The sequence below is a fragment of the Phoenix dactylifera genome, chromosome 12 (genome assembly GCF_009389715.1).
Source record: "Phoenix dactylifera cultivar Barhee BC4 chromosome 12, palm_55x_up_171113_PBpolish2nd_filt_p, whole genome shotgun sequence".
NCBI lineage: Eukaryota > Viridiplantae > Streptophyta > Magnoliopsida > Arecales > Arecaceae > Phoenix > Phoenix dactylifera.
This window is the reverse complement of record NC_052403.1, coordinates 14,455,640-14,483,151: the sequence shown is the minus strand read 5'-3', so window position 1 is coordinate 14,483,151 and position 27,512 is coordinate 14,455,640. Positions and strand designations below refer to the sequence as shown.

Genomic DNA, 27,512 nt, shown 5'->3' with positions numbered 1-27,512 from the left:
AAAGGCAATTCTCTATATGTGGGGCAATTGATGATTTTAATCAAAAGCAGTTTATACTGAAAGAACACTCAAAATACAACAAACAAACAATATTTCCCCATTAAAGGCCTATTTAATTTGACCTACTTCTGCATTAATTTAAGAAGAAGAATGAAGAGAGACCCTCAAAATGCAGATTTTGTAGGCAAAAATAAAACCCTTCCAAGAAAAATTGATAAATGATCACCAAATAGAAGTCTTCAAACTAACAGCTGCAAAATTCCACAGAAAGCCTCAATGGTGAAAGTTTTCAGCAAACTCTAATGAGCTATTACTGACCCGCTACTAATCAGTTCTCATATTTCAGTGGGATTTCACATACTCCTGAACTATATGTAGACCCTCTGATTCTTCACCATAATCCTGCAAAATAAACCATTAACAGTTACAAATTTTATGGCCACTATTTTCTCAGAAAAATATAAGCCCGCTAAACACAAAAATTGCTAGAAGGATCAATAATTAATGTAAGTCAATATCTTACCTTGACAACGACACATGAACAACCCACAACTTTTCTCGCCTTTTCCTCTGAGTCGATCTTGCATAGCTGCAGATCATGCACCAAATGTGAAATAATGAATTAGGATTAGGAAAAAATAGGAGGGGGTTAATCGCATGACAATGTGTTTTGCTAATGAATACTTTATGATCAGAATGAAAAGATTAAATACATTTTGCAGGCACATATTCTCTATATCTATATTCAATGGGAGAGAGCCCTCTGCGCATAAACTCATCTTTTGTGCTAAACTCTTCTTCTTCTTCTTTTTTTTGCTAATCATACCTAACAAGTATGGATACACCCAATAAAATCGAAAAACAAAATATCTCGGAGTGCCATGGGCAACTCCCCATCTCCAGCCCACAGGATACTACCGAAGTGACTGACTACATAAGCAGCCACCTAATCCACAACCCCATTAGTTTCACAGAACATGTGCTTGGCCTGGAAGGCCCCTCCAGCCCCCACCAATGCCTAGATATCTCGGAGCAAAGGGTGGGCACTACCATTACACCTAGGCTCCCCCGAACCCAACTGATGACCGTGGCCAAATCCCCCTTCAGGACAATGAAACTGACCCATAAAACACACTGAGCGTGACGAAGGCCCGCCCAAGCGACCCTCAGCTCCGCACCCGAGACCGATATGTCAAAGAGTTGACTGCCCCTTGCAGCCACGATCCTGGCAGATGGGTTCCGAGTAACAAAACCCGCGCCGCCCCTCGTACCTTCGTCCAAGACAGACCCATCGAAGTTGACCTTGAGAAAACTCAGGAGTGGGGCTCCCAGGTGAAAAACACCGTACGGGATGCTGTCGAAGCAAAATGAAAACTCCAGATGTCCCAAACTATCAAGGTCCCTTCGACAGGTATGATGTGACTAAGCTCCGCTGCCTACACACGGGCACTCTCCACCAGAAATCTCGGCGACATACTGCGTTCGCCAAAAGATCGAGCATTCTTAGCCAGCCAAATCTGGTAGGACGTTCAAATCACCCGAACCACCTCCTGGCGAAGCAGAGAGGACTCTGAGCATCGGCGCATGGCCTGTAGGAACTGGTCCCTTCGGCCTCGAACCTTCCGCGGGATTTCCGCCAATTACCAAGTCGCCCTAGCCCATGTGCATTGAAACAAGGCGTGGTCCACCGTCTCGTCCACACCACAATCCCCACATACCAAGCGAATCCTCAATCCTCGTCCATTAAGAACTGCTCTCGTCGGAAGGCGATCCCAGACCACCTTTCAGAGGAACAGTGCTACCCTCAGGTGGAGTCCCAAGCGCCAGATCCAGGTGCAGTCTGCCCAGGCTCGTACTGCCGCTGGAGAATGAGGAAGAGATCGCCTACCCTAACGCTGGTCCTGGTAGAGATGCTCTAAACCCGCACGTTTGGACATGCGCACCCAGGTAGCGGGAGGGATTGGACCCTCCACAAGGTGCCCCCCAAAAAATTGAGCCAGCCTAGTCTCATCCCATTCAGGCCCTCCGGGGACAAGGAGATCACAGATGCGCAGTCCCTCCATAGCCTCGACGCTAACCATAGTCGGCCAATGCTGCAAGGGGAGGGCATCTACCCACGGGTCTCCAGCCACATCAATACTGCGCCCATCGCCAATCAGCCATCTAGTGTGGACCAATGCAATAGGCAGGTACCTCGCAATCTCTCGCCACAAAAAAGAGCATCTCTGCCCATGGGCCAGTGCCTCAGGGCCCATCCATCCATAGCGGGCTAGCATGGTCCGGCTCCAGATCCCCTACAGCTCCAAAAGGAACTGGACTGCATGCCGGGCAATAAGCACCTCCCATCTCTCTAGCAGAGACAGAACCCCGAGGCCACCTTCACTGAAAGGGAGGCAGATGCTCTCCCATGTCACCAAGTGCACCCCCCGACCACCACCATGCGAGCCCCATAAAAAGCCCCGAAGTAATCGCTCAATCTTCAGCAGCCCTGCCCTCGGCACCACCGTGTTTGACATGAGATAGATGGGCATGGAGCCAAGTACAGATCTGATCAGCGTCAATCTACCCATCATAGATAGAGATGCTGCCCGCCATCCCTCCAGCCTACTCTGGACCCGTTGCACCAGCCTGGTGCACTCAGATACCCGTAGTCTCCTATCTGTAATCGGCACACCCAGGTAGCTCTAGGTCTCGTCCTGCTCTAGCATCCCCAAAATCCTCTGGATCCCCCGTCGAACCCTAGGTGTCGTGCTAGGGCTAAAGAAGATGGTGGACTTCTGGGAATTCACTCTCTGCCCCAATGCGGTGCCGTAGTCGGCCAAAACCCTCCTAAGGGCCCGTGCATCCATTGCCTGCGCCCTCATCAAGAGGAGACAGTCATCGACAAAGAGTAAGTGAGATATCGGCTGGGCCCATAGAGCTGGGACGTGAGCCTCCAGCTCCCCGGCGGCGCACGTAGCCTGTAGTGCGCGAGACAAGACATCAGAGCATATGATGAACAAGTACGGAGATAAAGAACATCCCTGTCGAAGCCCCATGGTGGATTTGAAAAAGAAGGAAGGTGTGCCGTTGACCAGAATAGAAAACCTCGGACCTCAAACACACCCCAACACCCAATCAATCCAGGTCTCGTGGAAACCAAGGCTCACATAAGGAAGCTCCACCTGATTCTGTCATAAGCTCGTTCCATGTCCAGCTTGAAAGCCATCAGGCGCCGCTTCAGGGCCCGCTAAAAATCCCACATCATCTCCTAGGCCAATATAACATTATCGGAAATGCTCCTACCTCCCACAAAAGCACCTTGCTCTTGGCAGATAATTTCGAGAAGCAAGGGCTTGATCCACTCCACTAGGATTCTTGCCACTACTTTATATCAAGTTGTGCACAAGCTGATAGGCCTAAAATGGTTCGATTTCGCCGCGTCCTGGCGCTTCAGTATCAGCGTGACAAACGTGGCCCTCTAGTCGTCAGGCATCCATGCCTGACTGAAGAAACACAGAACCGCTTCAACCACAGCCGTCTGGACGATGCCCCAGTATCTTCGAAAAAAGAAGGGCGGGAACCCATCTGAACCCGAAGCCCTATCCTCTCCCAGGGCCCAGACCACCTCCCGAACCTCCCCTTCCACCACCGGTCGAACCAAAAATGCATGCTCTGTGACGCCAATTCGCATGTCGGTCGGTGACTCATTCTCCCCACCACCGATTTTCGTATTGGTCCACCGGAGCTGGCCAGCCTCATCACCCTCACTATCCTCTGTCCATCTAGATCGGAAGAAATCGAGCAAGACCTATCTACTCGCCAGGTCCCCCTCCACCCGTTGACCGGTCCCATCTCATAGGGACCGGATCATATTTCTCTATCTTCTGATGATCGTGGACTGGTGGAAGAAACTAGCCGAACTTTTCTTCTATTGGAAGGTCATATATTAGAGTCCCGATAAAAAATAGAAAGGGTGGAAAAAAATTATCCACATACGTTTCCCAGCAAATCTACCATTCCAGGAAGAGAGACAAAGAAGCCAAATGAAGGAATGTGCGAAAGAAAGACAACAGGCTGAGGGCAGTGGGGAAAGTTGAGAAGAAACACCGACTTTAGAGTTCTCCACAATCCTAAAAGTCTTTCTGTTTCCATTATATTTTGAATAAATCTTAATTTCTTTTTTTATCATAAATTCTAGAACATACAGGAGTTCAAGAAGACAAGGACATTTGAGGGCTTTTTTTACAGATTTTTTCTCTTTAATTCTCATCTGATTTTATTTCTTTAAAAGATCATGACCATCCATCTTGCTTTTTATGATATTTTCTTTATCTTGCTCCAATCATTCATTCAATTATTGATTAAAGTGCATCTCATACTCATCCTCTAAACTCAACCATGTGCATTGCATGTGCCAAAATTCTAGTCAGGTAATGCCCGAACATGCAAGAAAAATAAAAGCTGGCCTAAGCATTTACACAGGTTCTCCTCCAGGCCCAAAACAGATATATTGTAACACAAACTTAAAATACAAAAACCTAGAACAATCAAAGTCCACTACATGCACCTACTGCATACAAAATGGCCAACCAAATAATAAAAAGTTTTTGCACACTTCAACAGCTGCACTTGATTCAAAAGCCTCAAAAACATCAATAGGACGAAGGTCAAGTGTAATGTAAAATGAAAGAACATGAAAGTGGATTTTAGAGTTCTGAAGTCAGATCATGGCAGCCAGATATGACCGAGTCAGTGCTGAGGGTGTGGCCCAAAGTGGGCGTGGATGTTCCTTCATGTAGCGGAAGATTGGGAGGTATCTGCCAATTGCTTTGGCAAATACCAGATGGTTGATAGGTGATGGGTGGAGCATCGATGTGGCAGGTGACCCATAGATGGATGCCCTCCCCTTGAGGCGTTGGCCGACTACGGTTAACGTTGAGGCAACGGAGGGTTTGTGGGTGTGTTTGGGGTGCATCAGTTGAGTGGGATGAGGCCAGGCTGCGTCAGTTGTTTGGGGTGCATCTTGCTGAGCGGGTCCAGTCTCTCCCGATGCTAGGGTGTGTGGGACCAGACATCCGGATTTGGAGCTCTTCATGCAGGACCAGTGTCAGGATGGGGGATCTCTCTCGAGTTCTCCAGCGGGAGTATGAGCTGGGGTTCGAGTGTACTTGGATCTGGCAATTCGGACTTCACCTGAGGGTGCACTATTTTTATGGAAAGGGGCCTGGGCACGCCTTCTAACGAGTTTGGTACTCAGTAGACGCGACTTGAGGATTTTCCTAGAGTGCAGTATGTGTGGTGTTGACGAGACAGTTGACCATGCGCTATTCTAGTGCGCGTGGGCGAGGGGGACATGGTGGACTATAGGGACTCCACCGGATGCTTGGAGTCAGAGGGATTAGTTCTTACAAGCCATCTGGCGGTGGGCTAGTAGCCCACGGACACGCCGGGAGGCTATTGAGCAACTTGCACAGTATACCAAATTTGGCTAGCAAGGAACGCTTGAGTATTTGGAGAGCTCAGCATTGTGGGCACAAGTGTGGCGCATCCAAAGCAAGAAATACAAGAAACTGCAGTAGCAACAGTGGAAGGGTCGACTCATGCTGTTAATGAGCCGACCCTGTAACAGGGGTCGACCCCAGGCCTGTTTCAGATGTAGGTAGAGACGGAATTTGGTCTTCTACCTGCTTGAGACTTAAGTATTTGGGTCTTAAAGGGGCTAACTATTATTGGGCTAGGTTTAGGCTCAAAAGGAGAGAGAGCATGCAAGTTGTGGGTGTACATGGGCTTGAGTTGAGTGCTTTCTCATGTGGTTTAGCCTAGGAAAGTTTTTGGATTTGGGTCATGATTAACCATGTATATATACACTCACGCATTTTGTGTATGGATGGAATGAAATCAGATGATACTCCTTTCTCCCTGAAAATCCTATTCTCTTTTCTTCTCTTCCTCTCATGCACGTAAGCCGCCGTCCCCAAGAACCCTAGGCCATAAGGAAGAAGAGCCTATTTCCGCTTGACTCTTGTTCTCCTCCACCATCAAAGAACCAGTGATCCACGCCTCTAGCAGCCAAGAAAAATCTCCAGGTGCTGTGGTTTGAGGCAATTCATCTTCTCATGATTGGGATCAGATCCGTAAGGTCTCCTACAATTGGTATCAGAGCCATTGGTTGCTGATTTGGTGGAGGAAAATCAAAATCTGTGGTAAGCCTTCAAAACAGAATTTTCTGCATTCATTAAATTTCTGTTTGGTGTTATGGCTTCGAAAAATCTTAAAGCAGATTTTGAGAAGTTCGATCGCAAGGAAAACTTCACCCTATGGCAGCAAAGGGTGAAGGATTTGCTGGTACAGCAAAGGATCTATAAGGTCTTGGTTAGGAAAAGACCGGAAAGGATCAGTTTGGAAGATTGGGAGAAGTTAGAGGAGATTGCTTTTAGCACGATTCGTATGTGCTTGGCTGATCAGGTGCTACCTGAGATTTGTTCAGAGACAACGGCCAGAGGGCTATGGGAGAGGTTAGAGAACACCTATTTGGGCAAGAGTATGATTAATAAACCGTGGCTGAAGAAACAGTTATATAGTCTGCGGATGCCGGAGGGAGCAGATCTGATTTCTCATATTCAAGAGTTCAATCAAGTTTGCTCGGAGGTCATGAGTCTTGATGTGAAGATTGAGGAAGAAGATAGGACCCTTCTACTCCTGTGTTCTCTCCCAGGATCATATAATAGGTTGATTACTACCCTGGTGTATAGGAAAGACATCCTGAATTATGAAGAGGTGATTAGTGTTCTTCGATCTAATGAGCAAAGAGAGAAGATTTGCAAGGGTAGTTCTAACTCAGAGGTTCTTGCTGTTAATGAGAGGCAAGAGAGGCCTCGAAAAAGGGTTAGAGAGAAGTCCAAGGGCAGATCTAAGTCTCGGGGCAAGTAGAAGGCTTGGAAGTGCTACAAGTGTCATCAGATTGGACACATAAGGAGAAATTGTCTTTTGCTGAAGTCTGAGAAGGAAAAGAACTCTTCCAAGGGTGGTTCGGCCAGTCATGGTGGTGCTCTTACATCTGAAGACAGTGGAGATGATATCCTAGTTGTTTCAGATGGTCACATGAAGGAAAACAGTCGGTGGACATTGGATTAAGCATGTTCGCTTTACTATACTTCATATCGGGAGTGGTGCGATACCTATGAGAAAACCGATGGAGGGAGTATGAGTTTAGGTGATGATCATCCTTGCAAGATTGCTGGGGTAGGCACTATTAAGGTGAGGATGTATGATGGAGTCATTAGAACATTAACCAATGTTAAGCATGCCCCGGAGTTGAAGAAGAATCTGATTTTATTGGGCTATTTGGAGAAGCACGGGTGTGCTTTTGGTAGCCAACTGGGCAGTGGCTGTTTGAGGATCACCAAGGGGGCCTTGGTGGTGATGAAGGGCAAAAGGATGGCTAATAATCTCTATAAGATGGAAGGCTCAGTGGTGATAGATGGTGCAGAGGTGCTGGCGGCAGCACAGGAGAAGCAGTTGGTCTACAAACTATGGCACTATCGGATGGGTCACATGAGCGACGGAGGGCTCACGGAACTCGGCAAAAGAGGTCTAATTCCAGTAGTGGAAAAGGAAGGAAATGACATATGTGAGCCTTGCATTTATGGCAAACAGCATAGGATAAAGTTTGCCAACAGTTTCAAGCAGAGTGAAGGCGTTCTGCAGCTAATTCACTCGGATGTTTGGGGACCGGCGCCTATTTCAGCTAGAGGTGGAGCAAGATATTTTTTGACCTTTATTGATAACTTCTCCAGGAAGGTATGGGTCTATCTGATTAGGAAAAAATCAGAAGTGTTTGCTCGGTTTAAATCCTGAAGGGCTGAAGTTGAAAAGAAAACGGGGCAGTCAGTGAGGTGCCTGAGGTCTGACAATGGAGGGGAGTACACAAGCTCCGAGTTCAGAAGGTACTGTGAGGAGCATGGCATCAAACACAATCTCACAGTAAGGATAACTCCCCAACAGAATGGTGTGGCCGAGAGGATGAACCGTACATTGACAGAGAAGGCTAGGAGTTTGAGGCTGCAAACATCACTTTCCAAAACTTTTTGGGGTGATGCGATAACTTTCTCTTGTTTTCTTGTTAACAGGTCCCCCAATAGAAAGCTTTGTTGCCCAAGGTGACAATCCAAGAGGGGGGGGTGAATTGGTTTCTTTTAAACTTTTGGTGCTTTTAAAAACTTTCTTAGTTAAGTGCGGTGGATGCTTTCTTAGGCTATTTGAGTGAGTTATGCTAATGCAATAATAGAAGATAAAGCAAAAGAAAATAGAGGCACAAGCACAATGCAAACACCACAATATATAGTGGTTCGGTGCTCTCCTTAGCACCTACGTCCACTCCCCAAGCGTACCCTTGGAATTTCACTATAATCACGCGGATTACAGTTGGATTGTTTTCCGGGCTCACAATCCAAAAACCTAGTTGGTTTTACGGGCTCACCAACGAACCTATACACTTGGTTTTGCGGGCTCACCAAGAACCTTGTTGGTTTTGCGGGCTCACCAACGAACCTATACAACTTTGGTTTTACGGGTTCACCAAAAACCTTTGTTGGTTTTGCGGGCTTACCAACGAACCTTTACAAAGAGTTTAAGCAAATGAAAATAAAAGATTTAACTCCTAAATGAGCATATAAGACAATATGAACAACAAAGAAGAGTTTAGAAGGAAATTATCGCTTTGAAGTTGCTTTGCTCTTCTTTGTCAAGGAAGCTTCACTCTTCAATGGGGGAAGGAGCTCTTGATGCCTCTTTGAATGTGCTCAATCCCTTTCTTTGATTCTTGAATGAAGCTCTTGATGAAGAAGATTAGGGCTCTTTTGTATTCTTGTGTATTCTTTGATAAACCTCTCAAAAGATATTCTCTCTGATGAATAGTGCCCCTTTAAATAGCCTCCCACCTTCTTTGGTCAAGCTCCAATGGTTAGAATTCAAAAACTAGCCGTTACTGACCTTGGGAAGGACAAAAAGTACATCTGCAGAACTATCCGTTACTGTTCAGCCCGTGTTTGGGTCGGCTCAACCTGTCCTTGGGTCGACCCAACTTGGCCTTGGGTCGACTCAAACATTCCTTGGGTCGACCCTCTCAGAGAACACAGAAACATGAATTTCAAACTTCCTTCACTTGGGTCGACCCAACCATTCTTTGGGTCGACTCAAAGTTCACTTGGGTCGACTCAACTTCTTCTTGGGTCGACCCTCTCAGTAATCCCAGAAGACCATTTTCTGTCTGTCTTTCTGTCTTCCATTTGGGTCGACCCTCTCAGGGTTTGGGTCGACTCAAAGTTCACTTGGGTCGACTCAACTTCTTCTTGGGTCGACCCTCTCAGTAATTCCAGAGAACCAATTTCTGTCTGTCTTTCTGTCTTGCCTTTGGGTCGACCCTCTCAGGGTTTGGGTCGACTCAAGCTTGGGTCGACTCAACCACTGTGTGGGTCGACCCTCTCAGTGAATCCAGAGAACATTTTTCCTTTGCGTTTTGAGGTTCTTTGGAGGTTGGGTCGACTCATGCTTACCTTGGGTCGACCCAACTCACTGTTCATTTGTGCTGTTTTTGCAGGAGTGTGCCAGATGATTCCTTGAAGTGCCGGGGTCGACCCAATCAACCTATGGGTCGACTCAATTCACACTTTGCTGCATTCTCAAGGTTAGATCCATCCAAATGAACAAGACCATATATATACTTTCAATTAAGCATATGTACTGAGAGTAATGAACTTATAAATGAAGTATCAATTTAACTTATAGCATGCTTTAAATAATTGCTTGTTAATCATCAAAATAACACTATCATCCTCAATCTCCCCCTTTTTGATGATTACAAAATAAAGAGTATAAGCCTATTGATACTTGTCTTTAAAATCAGTTTATAAAAGGGATTAGATTTCAGAATTTCAGCTTTTCATATATATAAGTGAAACCTCCCCCTATATCATTAAAAATTTGCCAATTTGACTTTTTGAATGGCTCCCCCTTTCATTTATAATTCATTAGCAATGAAACTTCAAAAATTTGAGATAATAAATGAGTTTCAGCTTACGTATCGGGGTGCGAGAGGTGCGTGCCAAATTCTGAATTTATATGTGCCAAATTCTGAATCTTGATAGAAATTTTTGATTTTGTGATTTTCATTGTTGCAAATTGCTCCCCCTTAGATATGTAATCTTTCTTATATGATTTTCAATTTGTTTGCCCATTTATTTCTTTTTTATTTTCATAAACTTCTTTACTCACTCTTTCTCACAAAATTAATACTCTTTCCTTCTCTTCTCCTTTATATACACTCTTTCCTTCTCTTCTCCCTTATATACACTCTTTCCTAAATTAATACTCTTTCCTTCTCTTCTCTCTTATATACACTCTTTCCTAAATTAATACTCTTTCCTTCTCTTCTCCCCCTTTTTGTTATCATCAAAAACATATATGGGAAAAGATGCAATAAAGAACAAGCTTTAGACTTCATTGATCAAAATAGGAACATTTTTCATACATTAATTCCCAAAATAAGTACAATGTTCCTCAATCAAGATTTAAAGATATGAAGGAAAAACAAGATACATATAGAAAAAGAAGCAAGATACATATAAGAAAAGGCAAGATACATATGAGAACTAGATTTCTAGCCTAGGCTCTAAACATAGATGCTAAAATCAGCCTAGGGGGATTATAATGGCTGGGATCTAGTCCTCATCCGCCTAGCATACGTGGCGAGGGGAGGTCGAGTCTGGTGTGACTGGGTCTGGCGTGGAGCACGTCGAGCTGGATGACTCTGTGCCGATATCTCTGACTCAGCAGCCTATGGCACAGATGGTCCATGTGTCTCTCTCTCTCTCCGGAGTGCTCCAATCTGCTGCCTCAGATCACTGATATCAACAGACATGACATCCAAGCGGGCGTCCAATCGGCTCGTAAGCCCGTCAGTAATAGTCCTCGCCTGAGCTGTCATGAGCTCTGTCATCCTGCTCCAGAAGTCATCCGTATCTGTCGGAGGAGCAGATGACGATGGTCCAGCCTCTGAGGGTGCAGTGGGAAGATCCATAGGCTCCTCATCCTCACCCTCTGGTGCCTCTCCCTCTGGTGCCTCACCCTAAATGCCTGCACCAGTATGTATCCACTGCCCGTTCACTTTCTCATAACCCATACGTATGAGTGACCGTGCAGTGTACGTGTCTGTAGGTTGCAGATTCTTGAATGCTTCCTCCTCGAGAGGTAACCCATGCTGACGGAAGATTAATGTAAGTATCATACCATAAGGTAATGATACCCTGTTGCTGCTTATTACCTTTCTCATTTGCCTCAATATCATGGCCGGAAGATTTAGGGGAATCCCCTGAATCATACACTCCATAACTGCAAGATCTCGTTCTGAGATGAGATCGAATCTCCCGGTCTTCGGAAATAAAATTCTATTTATCATATTAAGCAACAACCTCATCTCGGCGGAAAGAGAACTAGCTATTACCTTCTGAGAGAAATCGAAGTTCTCATTTTCCATGATCAGTTGAAGAGCTCTCATTTTGTTATCTGATCTTTCAGGAATAGCTCCCGTGCAAGGTAGGTGTAGAAGCTCACTCAAGCTCTCCTCGGATACACGGATCCGAACCCCTCTAACATCTGAAACAAGCCCTCCCATACCAGTCTTGAGGAAGGCGTAGAATTCTTGGACTAACCCGGGGTAAATCACCACATCAAGGGAGCAAAGATACTCCCATCCTTGTCTTTGGATCCATTCCCAAATTCGAAATCCTTCTTGGTTGAAAAACTCCGAATGGATCCTTCTTCCGGTAGTAACCGGCCTCCCCGCAAATCTTGCAAGAAGCACTGAGGGGGAAGGAGGAGGAGGGACCTCCGCACGTGCCTCACGTCGTGGAGACACGGGAGAAGGCTCGGTAGGGCGCCTTTCCTCTTGTTGGACTCGGCTCACTCTTCCGGATCTCTTGGCTACGGCTCGTTTGGGACCCATTTCTCCAAGATCTTAAAGAAATCTACTGTTTGGAGGAGTCTAGTGGAGATTGGAGAGTGGGGACCAAGCTTTTCGGAAGGAGACAAAGGGCAAACAGTGCCCTAGATAAGCTCTCGGGCCCCCTTTTAACAGTGGGGTCCCGACGTTGGGTCGACTCAAGAATTTTCTTGGGTCGACTCAACGTTGGGTCGACCCTTGTTCTGGGTTAGGTCGACCCAAGTGCAGAACTTGGTTTTCTCTCCCTTTTTGCTTCTAAAAAGTTTTCCTCGCTTTTAATCCTTATAAGCTCCTTATGGGACATTGATACATGAGTAAGAAATTTATAGACAACAAATTTGACTCATGTTTCATGGGATTTTTGAAGTTAGAAGAATGTATCATGAGACTACTAACTTTCTTTCATATTTATTCAATAAAAGGATCACATATACCTAATTCTCTTCTGAGCATACAGAATCTATCTTCACTCAGTGGTTTTGTAAATATATCGGCCAATTGTTTTTCTGTGCATATATGCTCAATGCGTACATTTCCATTTTGCACATGATCCCTAATGAAATGGTACCTTATTTCTATGTGTTTGGCCTTAGAGTGCTGAACTGGATTTTTAGTGAGATTGATAGCACTCGTATTGTCACACTTAATAGGAATATTTTCTAGTTTAACTCCATAGTCCTCTAGTTGTTGCTTGAGCCATAATACTTGAGCACAACAACTACCAGCAGCTATGTATTCAGCTTCGGCTGTGGATAGTGCTACTGAATTCTGCTTCTTACTAAACCATGATACTAAATTGTTTCCTAGGAATTGACATGTGCCACTTGTGCTCTTTCTATCTAATTTGCATCCGGCAAAATCTGCATCTGAGTATGCAAGCAAATCTAGACATGAGTCTCTCGAATACCATAATCCAATGGTGGTGGTTCCTCTTAAATATCTAAGGATCCTCTTAACTGCACTTAAATGTGACTCCTTAGGATCCGATTGATATCTAGCACATATCCCTACACTAAATACAATGTCGGGTCTACTAGCCGTAAGATAGAGCAAGGACCCAATAAGTCCTCTATAGAGCTTAATATCAACACTTTTTCCTTTTTCATCCTTGTCTAGCTTACTAGTGGGATTCATTGGAGTGCCAATTCCCTTATGTTTTTCATTACCAAACTTCTTCAGTATTTCCCTTGTATACTTAGTTTGATGAATGAAAATGCCTTCTTTGGTTTGTTTGATTTGTAATCCTAAAAAGAAGCTTAATTCTCCCATCAAACTCATCTCAAATTCTCCATGCATTAGATCAGCAAATTCTTTGCATAGAGTATCATTAGTGGCACCAAAGATTATGTCATCTACATATATTTGTACCACTAATAGATTTTTGTCCTTTCTTTTGATAAATAAAGTTTTATCTACATTTCCTCTACAAAAATCATTTTCAAGCAGAAATTTACTTAGTCTATCATACCAAGCCCTAGGTGCTTGCTTTAAACCATATAATGCCTTATGTAATTTAAACACATGATTTGGCAATTCATGATTTTCAAATCCTGGAGGTTGTTCTACATATACTTCCTCCTCAATAATACCATTTAAAAATGCACTCTTCACATCCATTTGATATAATTTAAAATCCATAAAACATGCAAATGCTAGAAGTAATCTTATAGCTTCTAATCTAGCTACTGGAGCAAATGTCTCATCATAATCTATTCCTTCTTCCTGATTGTATCCTTTAGCTACAAGTCTAGCCTTATTTCTTATAACTACTCCATTTTCATCTAATTTATTTCTAAATACCCATTTTGTTCCAATTATTGAATTATGCTTTGGTCTTTCAGTTAATGTCCATACATTACTTCTTTTAAATTGATTTAATTCCTCTTGCATGGCATTTATCCAGTTAGTATATTTTTCAGCTTCTTCATAAGTTTTAGGTTCTAATTGTGAGACAAAAGCAAGATAATCATTTAAATTTCTAAGAGAAGATCGAGTTCTTACCCCTTGAGATGGATCACCAATAATTAAGTCTTTGGGATGTCCATGTGCATACCTCCATTCTTTTGGCACATCTTGGGGTTGTGGTGGCACGCAATCTTCTCCCTTATCTTGATTTGGCACATCATCAATTTTTAACTTCTCAAAGTCGATAATTCCTGTATCATCATCAATAGAGTTTTCTTTCCTAGCAGACTCACTATCAGACTCATCAAATATGATATTTACCGACTCTTCCACTACTGAGGTTCTTTTGTTGAATACTCTGTATGCCTTGCTAGATGTGGAGTATCCTAAGAAGATACCTTCATCTGACTTGGCATCAAATTTACTTAAGTCCTCCTTGCCATTATTTAAGATAAAACATCTACAACCAAACACTTTAAAATATTTTGCAGTTGGTTTCTTATTCTTCCAAAGTTCATAAGGAGTTTTCTTAGTTATTGGTCGTATTAAAACTCGATTTAGAATATGGCAAGAGGTGTTTATGGCTTCAGCCCAAAAGTACTTTGGAAGATTTGACTCGCACAACATTGTGCGTGCCATTTCTGCCAATGTCCTATTTTTCCTTTCAACAACCCCATTTTGTTGAGGTGTTCTAGGTGCTGAAAATTGATGTGATATTCCATTATTGGTGCAAAATTCCTCGAAGTGTTGATTTTCAAATTCCGTGCCATGATCACTTCGAATTGCTACCAATGTGAGTTTCTTTTCATTTATTATTTTATTATATAGTTTCAAGAATTCAGAAAATGCTTCATTCTTATGTGCCAAAAATGAAACCCATGTATACCTTGAAAAATCATCAACAATAACTAGTCCATATTTCTTTCCTCCTAGACTTGTAGTTCTAGTAGGTCCAAATAAATCCATATGTATGAGTTCAAATGGTCTAGTTGTTGATACTACATTTTTAGATTTGAAAGATGATCTAGTTTGTTTTCCTAGAGAGCATGGTCCACATATTTTGTCCTTTTCAAAACTCAATTTTGGCACATCCTTTATTAATTCCTTGTTAACTAGTTTTGATATTAATTCCATACTAGCATGTCCTAGTCTTCTATGCCAAAGCCAACTAGTTTCATTCTTCTTTTCTTCATTAGTCATTAAGCATAAACCATTTTTCTTACCTAATTCATGAAGATCTACTAAATAAATGTTTCTTTGTCTTCGTCCTACAAGTACAATGCTATTATCTTTAGGATTTGTGATAATGCATACAGATGCTTCAAATGTAACTTTAAATCCTTTATCACAAAATTGACTTATGCTAAGAAGATTATGTTTCAAACCTTTAACTAATAAGACATTTTCTATAAAGATGGATGGAGCAATCAAAATTTTACCCTTTCCAATGATATGACCTTTACCATTGTCTCCATAGGTAACTACTCCACCTTTCTTTGGTTCCAAGGTGACAAACTGATCTTCGTCACCGGTCATGTGTCTTGAACAGCCACTATCTAGATACCATCGTTTTTCCATTTTATCAGCTGTAAGACACACCTGCAATCAAAATCAAGGAGAAGCTTTAGGTACCCAAACTAAGTTGGGTCCTTTAGGGTTAGTACTCCATGTTCCTTTTGGAACCCAAACTTTCTTAATCTTTTGTTTATTACTTGATTTGCTTTGACTAGATTTTCTAAAGTTACACTCATATGCTCTATGTCCTATCTTATTGCAACAATAACAAGTAACATTTTCATTTTTAGCTTTCACAAAAATATTCTTTAAGAATTTTTGTTTTGTTTTTGTTTTATAACCTAAACCAGCCTTATTATATACAGCTCTTTGACTATCAAGTATCATATTCAATTTAGTAGAGCTAAGAGTAAATTTATCTACCAAGGATTTATACTTTTCAGCATCTTCTTTTAACTTAATATTTTCAGCAATTAGATTTTTGGTTTCATTTTCAAATTTCCTACTTAACGTTTCATAGTTATTAGACAATTTTATTTTATCTTTAATAAGAGATTGATTTTCTTCTTTTAGAGCTTTATTTTTATTAATTACTTTCTTATGTTCTTCCATGAGTTCTAAGAAAGCATCATGTAATTCATCAACAGTAAAATCACAGTCAAGTTCAGAATCTACCTCATCGTCATTGGCCATATGACATATTTGGGCCGTGTCTTGATGATCTTCATCCTCTGAACTTGATTCCTCACTCTCACTCCAATCAGCCATAAAATTTTTCTTTTTCAATTTTCTTGCTATCCACTTCATATCTGGGCAATCTATCTTGTAATGCCCGGGTTTATTACACTCATAGCAAATAGGGGTTTCTTTCTCTTTTTCTTTATCCTTACCCTTTTCTTTATCCTTACCCTTCTCTTTGCTTGAATTTCCTTTAGAGAAGGGCTTCTTTCTATGGAATCTATTTTTACCTCTCATGAATTTTCTGAATTTCCTCCCAAGCACTGCCATCCCTTCCTCATCAATATCTTCATCATCATCTGAATCTTCTGATTCAGATTGTTGTCTAGGGGTGGTAGTCTTTAGGGCTATGGGCTTTCTTCTCTTGACCTCATCTTCTGAGTTTTGCCTCATGGTCAGCTCATGGGTCATGAGTGACCCTAGAAGCTCCTCTAGCTGCAGTGCATTGAGGTCCTTTGCTTCTTGTATGGCGGTTACCTTGGCCTCCCAATTCCTTGGTAGAGACCTGAGAATTTTTCGCACCAAATCAGAGTTAGAATAAGATTTTCCTAAACTTTTAAGCCCATTTATAATATCAGTAAAACGAGTAAACATATCAGTTATGGACTCGGTAGAATCCATCTTAAACAATTCATATTTATGTACTAATATGTTTATCTTTGACTCCTTGACTTGATTGGTCCCTTCATGTGTGACCTCAAGTCTATCCCAAATTTCTTTGGCAGTGGAGCAAGTGGATATTCTATTGAATTCGTTTACATCTAAAGAGCAATAAAGTATGTTTATTGCTTTTGCATTTAACTGTGCAAGTCTTCTATCATTTTCATTCCAATCCATTTCTGGTTTAGGAATGATAGTGCCTTCTACATTGTGTGTGGGTGTGTGAGGTCCTCTAGTGATTATTTGCCATACCTCATAATCTGAAGCTTGAATGAATATCCTCATTCTAGCTTTCCAATATGCATAGTTTGTGCCATTAAATAGAGGTGGTCTATTTGTGGATTGCCCCTCACTCATTGCACCTCCCACTTGGGTTGCCATGATCTTTAACTCTTGATGGTTAGATCAATAAGCACTATTAGAGCACCTTGCTCTGATACCACTTGTTGCCCAAGGTGACAATCCAAGAGGGGGGGTGAATTGGTTTCTTTTAAACTTTTGGTGCTTTTAAAAACTTTCTTAGTTAAGTGCGGTGGATGCTTTCTTAGGCTATTTGAGTGAGTTATGCTAATGCAATAATAGAAGATAAAGCAAAAGAAAATAGAGGCACAAGCACAATGCAAACACCACAATATATAGTGGTTCGGTGCTCTCCTTAGCACCTACGTCCACTCCCCAAGCGTACCCTTGGGATTTCACTATAATCACGCGGATTACAGTTGGATTGTTTTCCGGGCTCACAATCCAAAAACCTAGTTGGTTTTACGGGCTCACCAACGAACCTATACACTTGGTTTTGCGGGCTCACCAAGAACCTTGTTGGTTTTGCGGGCTCACCAACGAACCTATACAACTTTGGTTTTACGGGTTCACCAAAAACCTTTGTTGGTTTTGCGGGCTTACCAACGAACCTTTACAAAGAGTTTAAGCAAATGAAAATAAAAGATTTAACTCCTAAATGAGCATATAAGACAATATGAACAACAAAGAAGAGTTTAGAAGGAAATTATCGCTTTGAAGTTGCTTTGCTCTTCTTTGTCAAGGAAGCTTCACTCTTCAATGGGGGAAGGAGCTCTTGATGCCTCTTTGAATGTGCTCAATCCCTTTCTTTGATTCTTGAATGAAGCTCTTGATGAAGAAGATTAGGGCTCTTTTGTATTCTTGTGTATTATTTGATAAACCTCTCAAAAGATATTCTCTCTGATGAATAGTGCCCCTTTAAATAGCCTCCCACCTTCTTTGGTCAAGCTCCAATGGTTAGAATTCAAAAACTAGCCGTTACTGACCTTGGGAAGGACAAAAAGTACATCTGCAGAACTATCCGTTACTGTTCAGCCCGTGTTTGGGTCGGCTCAACCTGTCCTTGGGTCGACCCAACTTGGCCTTGGGTCGACTCAAACATTCCTTGGGTCGACCCTCTCAGAGAACACAGAAACATGAATTTCAAACTTCCTTCACTTGGGTCGACCCAACCATTCTTTGGGTCGACTCAAAGTTCACTTGGGTCGACTCAACTTCTTCTTGGGTCGACCCTCTCAGTAATCCCAGAAGACCATTTTCTGTCTGTCTTTCTGTCTTCCATTTGGGTCGACCCTCTCAGGGTTTGGGTCGACTCAAAGTTCACTTGGGTCGACTCAACTTCTTCTTGGGTCGACCCTCTCAGTAATTCCAGAGAACCAATTTCTGTCTGTCTTTCTGTCTTGCCTTTGGGTCGACCCTCTCAGGGTTTGGGTCGACTCAAGCTTGGGTCGACTCAACCACTGTGTGGGTCGACCCTCTCAGTGAATCCAGAGAACATTTTTCCTTTGCGTTTTGAGGTTCTTTGGAGGTTGGGTCGACTCATGCTTACCTTGGGTCGACCCAACTCACTGTTCATTTGTGCTGTTTTTGCAGGAGTGTGCCAGATGATTCCTTGAAGTGCCGGGGTCGACCCAATCAACCTATGGGTCGACTCAATTCACACTTTGCTGCATTCTCAAGGTTAGATCCATCCAAATGAACAAGACCATATATATACTTTCAATTAAGCATATGTACTGAGAGTAATGAACTTATAAATGAAGTATCAATTTAACTTATAGCATGCTTTAAATAATTGCTTGTTAATCATCAAAATAACACTATCATCCTCGAGCTTGATGGAGGCATTCCAGAGGAGATCTGGAGTGGAAAGAAGATGGAGCTTGGCCACCTAAAAGTATTCGGTTGCCTGGCCTATGCATTAGTGGAGGCAACCAAAAGAAGCAAACTTGATCCGAAATCGTAGAAGATGGTCTTCATCGAATATCCAAAAGGGATCAAGAGTTATTTGCTGTGGGATCCTCATTCACAGAAGTCCACCATCAGTAGGAATGCTATCTTTGATGAAGAGAGCATCCTGAAGAGGCCAGGAGTAGCAGATGAAACGCAAAAGGCTGGACAGGGCAGCAGTGGACAGCACTCACTAGCAGGTGATATTTTTTCAAATTCTACCTCGAAACGTGTTTCTTTTGAGATGGAATTTGGTAGGCATGTTCCCACAAGTGTGGAGGACCAGCTAGGAGGGCCATCAGTCCAGAAAGAGGTGCAGGTAGAGCCACAGAGTTCCGGTTTGAGGGACCTTGTTAGAGGAGTTGCACCGCATAGGCAAAAGCGCATCATCTTTAAGCCTGTCAGGTATCGCATTGATGAGACCATCTCCTATGCTCTCATCACTGACAATGGAGATCCAGAGATATTTGAAGATGCCATGGAGAGCTCAGAAAGGGAGTCAAGGATTCAAGCCATGATGGAAAAGATGCAGTCTTTTGAGAAGAATAGGACATGTCAGCTTGTGGATCTACCGGAAAGTGCTCGGGCCATTGGTTCTAAATGGGTTTTCACAAAGAAAGAGCTGCCTTCAGAGCAAGGTGGAGTTAGGTACAAGGCAAGGCTAGTAGCCAAGGGGTATTCACAGAGAGTGGGAGTAGACTACAAAGAGGTATTCTCTCCGGTAGTACGGCATACTTCAATTCGGGTGTTGCTGTCTTTGGTAGCACAGTATGATATGAAATTGGAGCAGATGGATGTGAAGACGGCGTTCTTACATGGAAGCCTAGAGGAGACGATATACATGCAGCAACTAGCTGGTTTCAGACAGCCGGGGTTGGAAGAAAAGGTGTGTCTACTGAAGAGATCTCTCTACAGTTTGAAGCAGTCACCCCGACAGTGGTACAAGAAGTTTGATACCTTTGTTCTTAGTCTTGGATTTTTCAGATATGAGCATGATAATTGTGTCTATGTGAAGGATGTGGATGAGGAGAATGCTCTATATTTGCTTCTATATGTGGATGCTTCATTGTCAGCAGGAGTATCAATGCAGTGAATGAGCTGAAATCAGCATTGTCTGCTGAATTTAAGATGAAGGATTTGGGTCCTTCCAAGAAAATTCTTGGAATGGAGATTTGCAGAGATAGAAGTAAGGGTATCCTCCACTTGTCATTGGGAGGATACATTCAGAAGGTCTTGATTAGGTTTGGGATGGATAAATCCAAACCGGTTGGAACACCGCTTGCAAGCCACATGTCTCTTTCGAAGTTGCAGTGCCCCCAGACAGATGAAGAGAAAGAGTACATGGATAGAGTTCCATATGCTAGTGCCGTGGGCAGCGTGATGTATGCTATGGTGTGTTGTAGGCCAGACATAGCACATGCAATGAGCCAGGTGAGTAGGTACATGGCAAATCCAGGGAAGGAGCACTGGCAGGCACTCAAGTGGATTTTTCGGTATCTACAAGAAACTCGGAAGCTTGGTCTGACTTTTGAGCAGCAAGATGGACATGGGAGGAACTCCAATGCCTCAAGAGAGTTTTTAGGTCCATTGGAAGGGTTTGTGGATGCAAATTTTGCAGGTGATTTGGATACAAGGAGATCTACTACAGGTTATGTGTTCAGCATGTTTAGTGGACCGATTTCGTGGAGATTAACTCTTCAACCTATCACGACCTTGTCCGCCACAGAGGCCGAGTACATAGGGATCACAGAAGCTGCCAAGGAGGCTCTTTGGTTGAAGAGACTCATTCAGGAGATGGAGGTGAAGCAGAGTACAGTGGTGCTGCACAGTGACAGTCAGAGTGCTCTGCAATTGGTTCAGAATCCAGTCTATCATGTTCGCACAAAGCATATAGACGTGAGGTACCACAGGATCAGAGAGTTAGTGGAGGATGGTGAAGTGATGCTGGTGAAAGTTCATACGAAGAAGAACCAGTCGAATGCACTTACGAAGATTCTTCCACGGGATAGTTTTCTCTCTTGTGTGGGGTTGATGGGGTTGACGAACCAGGTGGAGCTTGCATAGGCTTTTAAGCACCAAGGTAGAGATTGTGGGTACAAGTGTGGCGCATCCAAAGTAAGGAATGCATGAAACTGCAGTGGAAACAGTAGAAGGGTCGACTCATGCTGTTAAAGGATCGACCCCTGAAGAGCAAAGGCCGACTCATGATGTTAAAGGGTCGACCCCTGAAGAGCAAGGACTGACTCATGCTGTTAAAGGGTCGACCCCTAAAGAGCAAGGGCCGACTCATGCTGTTAAAGGGTCGACCCCAGGCCTATTTCAGATTTAGGCAGAGACGGGATTTGGTCTTCTACCTGCTTGAGACTCAAGTATTTGGGTCTTGAGGGGGCTAACTATTATTGGGCTAGATTTAGGCTCAAAGGGAGAGAGAGCATTCAAGTTATGGGTGTACATGTGCTTGGGTTGAGTGCTTTCTCATGTGGTTTAGCCTAGGAGAGTTTTTGGATTTGGGTCATGATTAACCATGTATATATACACTCACGTATTTTGTGTATGGATGGAATGAAATTAGATGATACTCCTTTCTCCCTGAAAACCCTATTCTCTTCTCTTCTCTTCCTCTCATGCACGTAAGCTGCCGTCCCCAAGAACCCTAGGCCATAAGAAAGAAGAGCCTATTTTTGCTTGACTCTTGTTCTCCTCCACCATCAAAGAACCAGTGATCCACGCCTCTAGCAGCCAAGGAAAGTCTCCAGGTGCTGTGGTTTGAGGCGGTTCATCTTCTCATAATTGAGATCAGATCCATTCAGTCTCCTACAAGCATGTCACCAAGGTTCGTAGTGGAGCGCGCCCGAGCGCAGGCGGAGGAGATCAATTATGTTATTTCTTCAGATAGACTTTTGATAGCTCAAGATATCTGGGGTTACTATTTTGCTTCGGTAGCACCTCGTACGGTGTTTTTCACCTGGGAGCCCACATCCCGAGTTTCCTCAAAGTCAACTTTAATGGATCCATCTTAGACGGAGGTACGACGGAAGGTGCAGGTTTTGTTATCAAGGACCCGAACTCTAGGGTCGTGGTAGCGGGCGGCTGTCAGTTATTCGACATCTCGGTCCCCAGTGCGGAGCTAAGGGCTGCCTGGGCGGATCTTCGAAATGCGCAGCGAGTGCTACGGGCCAGCTCAATCATCCTAAAGGGTGACTCAGTCACGGGGGCCCGAGGGGTGCTGGTGTGGACTACCCCTTGCTCCGAAACATCTGGGTAATGGTTAGGGATGGAGGAATTTTTTAGGCTAAGCATGTATTTAGAGAGGCTAATGGGGCTGCGGATTGGGCGGTTGCCTACATGGCCAACCATTTCGAGAGTACCATGTGGGCCGAGGAGGGGGAGTTGCCTCGGGCACTTCGAGATCTCTTGTTTTCTGACTTTATTGGGTGTATTCGTACATGCATTGTATGAAATCCTTGCTTTAGCAAAAAAAATGAAAAGGTGGACTCTATCCTGGGATGGTAGTTTTAACTAGTGCCTTGAAACTCAAATTTGATCAAACAACTGCAATGTAATGATATAATTGACATTCTTAGGAAAGTGAAAGAACATGAAAGCAGACTCTAGCCTAGGATGGTGGTTTTAAACTAGTGCCTTGAAACTCTCAAATTTGATCAAACAACTGCAATATAATGACATAATCGACAATCAAAGGAAATTTTTTTTCCCGAATAATGTGATGCAAAGTATGAAAGACGAGAAAAAACATAAGACTTTGTTAACAGTAGTTACTTACCCCAGCCCACTCGCCAAGAGTTTTTGCACTTGGTACTGTTACTAAATGCACATTGTGATCAGCACAAAGTGCTTTGACCAACTTCACATAATCAGGCTGGTTGCAGTCCTCAGCCAGAATACAAAGTTGCGCAGCATGCTTTTCAATTGCCTTGGCAGCTTCATGAAGTCCACAAACAAGCCCATCATGGGCCAATGATTTCTTCATCACAAGTTGAAAAGCTGTCATCAGGTCCATGGGCTCTCCAAGAGCTGGAGCAACAGTTTCGATGGCAATACCATCTTCGCGGCCATGATAGAGCATAACAACAGGTCAGATGGGTTCTAACTGTATAAGAAATTCAGCAATATACTTTCTTAATAATGTAAGCATCTACAGGAGAACCCATAGATCATTATGTAAAACTGACAGATCTCATTCTCAGTTGTTTTACTGAGAAATTTTTTAATATAGAGTAAGTTCATACAGTTTACATGCCATAAGTTGGATAATTATTATGCTCTTTATGACAAAGTTAACATTGGTGCAGATACATATAAAATAATGCAATATGTTGGAAAGCATAGGGGCAATTTTCCTTGAACTTATCTCATACGTAATTATAAAATCTCTGAACCTATAACTACAATGCTAGATAATGAACATCATTTAATAAAACATGCCTAGGTCAGTGATGTATTGAAAGTAGAACAATCATATAAAAGATTCATATTAATTACATTAAAACTAATCTATTTATTCAATCCTTGCCTAGTTAACTACCTTGTCCAATCAGATTTCTAATGCTGAATAATGACAATATCTTGAATAGGATGCTAATGCTGATGAGCATATTAACTGGAGGATGAACATAACTTAAATCTAATGATCATTTCTTCAATAAGGATCCTCATGAACATGGGACATAATGAGTGACAAGTGGGCACTTTACAGTACCTACATGAGAAATAAAAAATTGATTCTTTGAGTCATGTTGTTAAACTAAATCACAATTTTGGGAAAATATGTTGCAGTTCTTATCCTTGCCCATGATCTAATGGATCCTACATCTTGTATAACTTTATTACAGACAAACAAGTTAATTTGATACCATGGCTTATAAGCAGCTCTCTTTAGGCTGTGTTTGGATGCCAGATAGCTAACCCAGGGATACATAACTTTAACCTAATTTAACCATAAACTTATTCATGGACCTGAAAAAATTGCTCTTTGGTTGCTGCTCACTTGGGCAGCCCTTTCTGTTTTGATGGTGACAATGTCGTTGGGTCGAAAAAGGCATGGGCAAAGTGGTTAAGGGCCATTGTTTGATCTATAGGGACAAAAAATGGTAGCAGTAAGACAGGAGAAGGGAAAAACAGGTAGGTATAATTAGGCAATGGGGGAGAGTTGGATAGTTGAAGTTATTTCAGCCCCCCAAGCCCCCCCACACCACACCCCCACCTCCCCCCCAAACAACACACCCCGCCCCCACCCCACCCCCAACACATACACAAAAAAAAAGAAAGAAAAAAGTTTAACTAGGTTAGCTGGCTAAAGCGGCATTAACTGGCTAAGGATTACCACCCCAAAAGTGGTGTTGTTTGGCAGGATATCCAAATAACCACAGCCTAATCATGGATTATCTAGCATCCAAACATAGAGTTAGATTTCTGCCCTGGTCTACAGATCATCAGGTTTTTCAAATATGATGATGTTGGTCTTACCCAAGACTTTTGAAACCTTGTAATTTGGGTGCTCAGAAGAAAAATAGATAATCAATAGCAAAAAGTTCAAGAAAACTGCAACAAAAACAGAATTCTGAATGAAAATTTGCTCAAGAGCACCGAAAAAATTATGTAGAACAAGAAAAAGAGTTCAATGAAAGGTTCCCAAGCACCTTTCCCATTTATAAGATATAGATCTTCAAATGATGTGATGTTCATTGATTATGCATCTTCTACTAGAACCATCAAAGATCAGCCAAGGATTTCCATTTTAGCTCTTGAAGAACCTTCAGAAATAAGTACCTACCATCTACAGACCTCAAGATGTAATATGGAAATTAGACCATGTTAGGGTGATTAGAATGTTAGAGATTATCGAATAACTAAAAGTCAAATAACTAAAAGAGAAACCATAGATGGAAGTTCAACTGATGTAGTATTTATTGATGTTACACTTGTACCAGAAACTATCAAATTTTGCCCAAGGATCTCCATATTAATTCTTGAAGGAATAAGTATCTCCTAACTAAGGACCTCTAGATGTGATTTGAATGGTGCACAACATAATGATAATTAGAAACTAGAATGAAAAAGATCACCAAATAAGTAAAGAATTATAATAAGAAACAAGAAAATGGTAAGAATAGATGAGGAAAGCCCTAAAAGAAAGTAATAACAAATTAAAATATACGTGATCTCTATATGAAGCATGAACCCCCTTGTAACAGAATTTTCCATGAAGAATCAAGGTAGTACAGAACTGCTCAATTGTTCTTATAGGAAAGTAGTACTGACAATGTTAGCAACATTGCTTGGGACACTATTATAACCTATGATCAAAAGTATCATGCCAAATCCCTTCACAAATAAACAGTATATCAAATTTGAATCATTTCTTAAAATTTGTTATCTCCAGCTTAAATATGTACCATTTTTTTTTGAAAGTAAATATGTACCACTATTTTAAAATGTGGTGCATGAGGCCACATACCCCTAATCACTCCAGATACTATGTATGCAGCTAATATACTTGGTCAGGCCACATAAGGGCCAAAGAGATAGTTTGCTTAGCACTTTGCTGGCAGATGTAGTATTTACGTTCTCTAGTTGTATATGCAGCCTACTTATCATTGTGGGACCAAATATGTAAGCCCTTTTAACACTATGAAACAACTATGCAGGGGCATACAATTATGACAATTCAAACTAAAAGATGCTCTGATATGGATTTCAGGCTGGCAGAATATGTGTATATTAACAATGTCAATATGTTAATTTTGCTATAATTATGGCTACTAAAAATCAAATAGTGAATAGTAAGCACTAGTTACCAGATACCACTACTAATAATGCTATATATCATAAAGAAAAATTACTATTATTATATATAATATATTTTTATTTATTTTAAATATAAAAATACTAGCTGTATATGTGCCTACATGTATGGTCCACATAATGCATATGCACTATGCAGTCCCTTGACTGCCCACATAATGTACCCTCATTTTACAATATTGATATGTACAATCATTCCAATCAATCATGTTTCCTATAAGTAATCTCCTTATCAAGAAAATTATTTCAAAGAAATGACAAAATCATGCATTCTTTCATAAAACATTATCTAATACCAATTCATCAACATTAGAGAAAAGATAGATTCTTCTTTGAGCTATTCCACTACTTCCATGCAATTACTTTCGATAAAAAATTTAAATTAGTGGATTCATAAGTTTGTAAGGTCTCAAATGAAATTTAAAACAGCATAACAACAGATGTTTTATACTGACTGATGTTTTCTAACACCAGTTCCAGATTGTTAAGTATTTAAATGTTTGCATAATTGAGAATAACAATCAATTATTCTTTAGATCATTTGTGAAATAACAATGACAGCAATCCACAAAAAAAGTGCAACCTCAAATTCTCCTAAAGAAAATCTCAAATAGAAAATATATGCAAACTGGCAAAATATAGCAACTAAAGATCTTGCCATCCCTCATTTCATTTTGACAGCGAACAAGCAGGCTATGGTCTCCTAGTTACCACAACTCAGTCAATGAGCAACTAAATGATAATTACCAGTAAACCTATTTCTTATGCAACAAAATAGATGCCATATTTTTGTTTGTTAATTTGTGGATCCATCACCCAATTAAATAATTAATCGCAGTCAATGAGTGAATTGTTCCCAGGATCTGCTTCACTAGTTTTTCCCAAACCCATTTCTTCCTCTGATAATCCTATTACACACTTGTACTTCAAATCATCATATCAGTGATCAAACTAATAAACTTCAATGCGACATGAAGGCCAGACGCCCATCTTAAATAGACAATAGAATAAATCATAATTGAAGCTATCATGAGTTCACTTCAACCAACTTCATACAATAAATTCTACAAAGTTTGTTTTTCACATTCTCTAAGTGAAATTGCGATGAGAAACAACAAAAGGAACAACAAAAAGAGTAGATCGGATTACGTACGCAGCCATCTTCTTACGCTCCAATGAGATCTGAGATGAGAATAAAAACAGAGAATTAAAAGTAAATAATTCGAGAAGAAGGGGGGCAAAAGGGAATGAAAGGCTGGGAAGGAGGAGCGGCTCACCTATCTCTTTCTCTTGGGGTTTTAGAGCTAGGGTTTTAATGGAGGGAAAGTCGTCATATTGCTGGGCCGTGGACTTGGTTCGGGTTCAAACCGAATATAAATTTCAACCACATATGATGCTATCTAACTTTGTGTGTGTGTGTGTGTGTGTCGTTGTAGAGAAGTTTATTTTGCAGTGGAGACCTGAATGCCAAGTATGACTCGTAATAATCTATCCTTCGGGGAATATGACGATTCGTTCACTATCTAAGGCGTTAATTTACCTACTAAAATATCACATGTTTCTACCCAAAATCCCAGCATAACGATTCCATTTCTAAGATCCTTTTTCAAACCTGCTCCCATTTCGAGTCAAGAGATAA

The 27,512-nt window shown here is 41.8% G+C and overlaps 1 protein-coding gene across 4 annotated transcripts; it reads right to left on the bottom strand.

The window, feature by feature from the left end:
- LOC103695636 (40S ribosomal protein S12) lies at nucleotides 1-27,239 on the bottom strand. Of its 4 annotated transcripts, none has more exons than XM_039132652.1 (5): nucleotides 27,151-27,239; nucleotides 27,027-27,055; nucleotides 22,833-23,159; nucleotides 524-589; nucleotides 1-402 (listed from the first exon to the last, which is right to left on the bottom strand). In XM_039132652.1, the coding sequence occupies exons 3-5, from the start codon at nucleotides 23,133-23,135 to the stop codon at nucleotides 343-345; spliced, it is 429 nt and encodes a 142-aa protein (XP_038988580.1). In that variant the 5' UTR covers nucleotides 23,136-23,159; nucleotides 27,027-27,055; nucleotides 27,151-27,239; the 3' UTR covers nucleotides 1-342. The 4 variants fall into 4 exon arrangements, with proteins under 4 accessions (XP_038988580.1, XP_038988581.1, XP_038988582.1 ...); XM_039132653.1 differs by having other exon boundaries at nucleotides 22,833-23,113; XM_039132654.1 differs by having other exon boundaries at nucleotides 22,833-23,113; nucleotides 27,027-27,159.
- Between the last annotated feature and the right edge of the window lie 273 nt (nucleotides 27,240-27,512).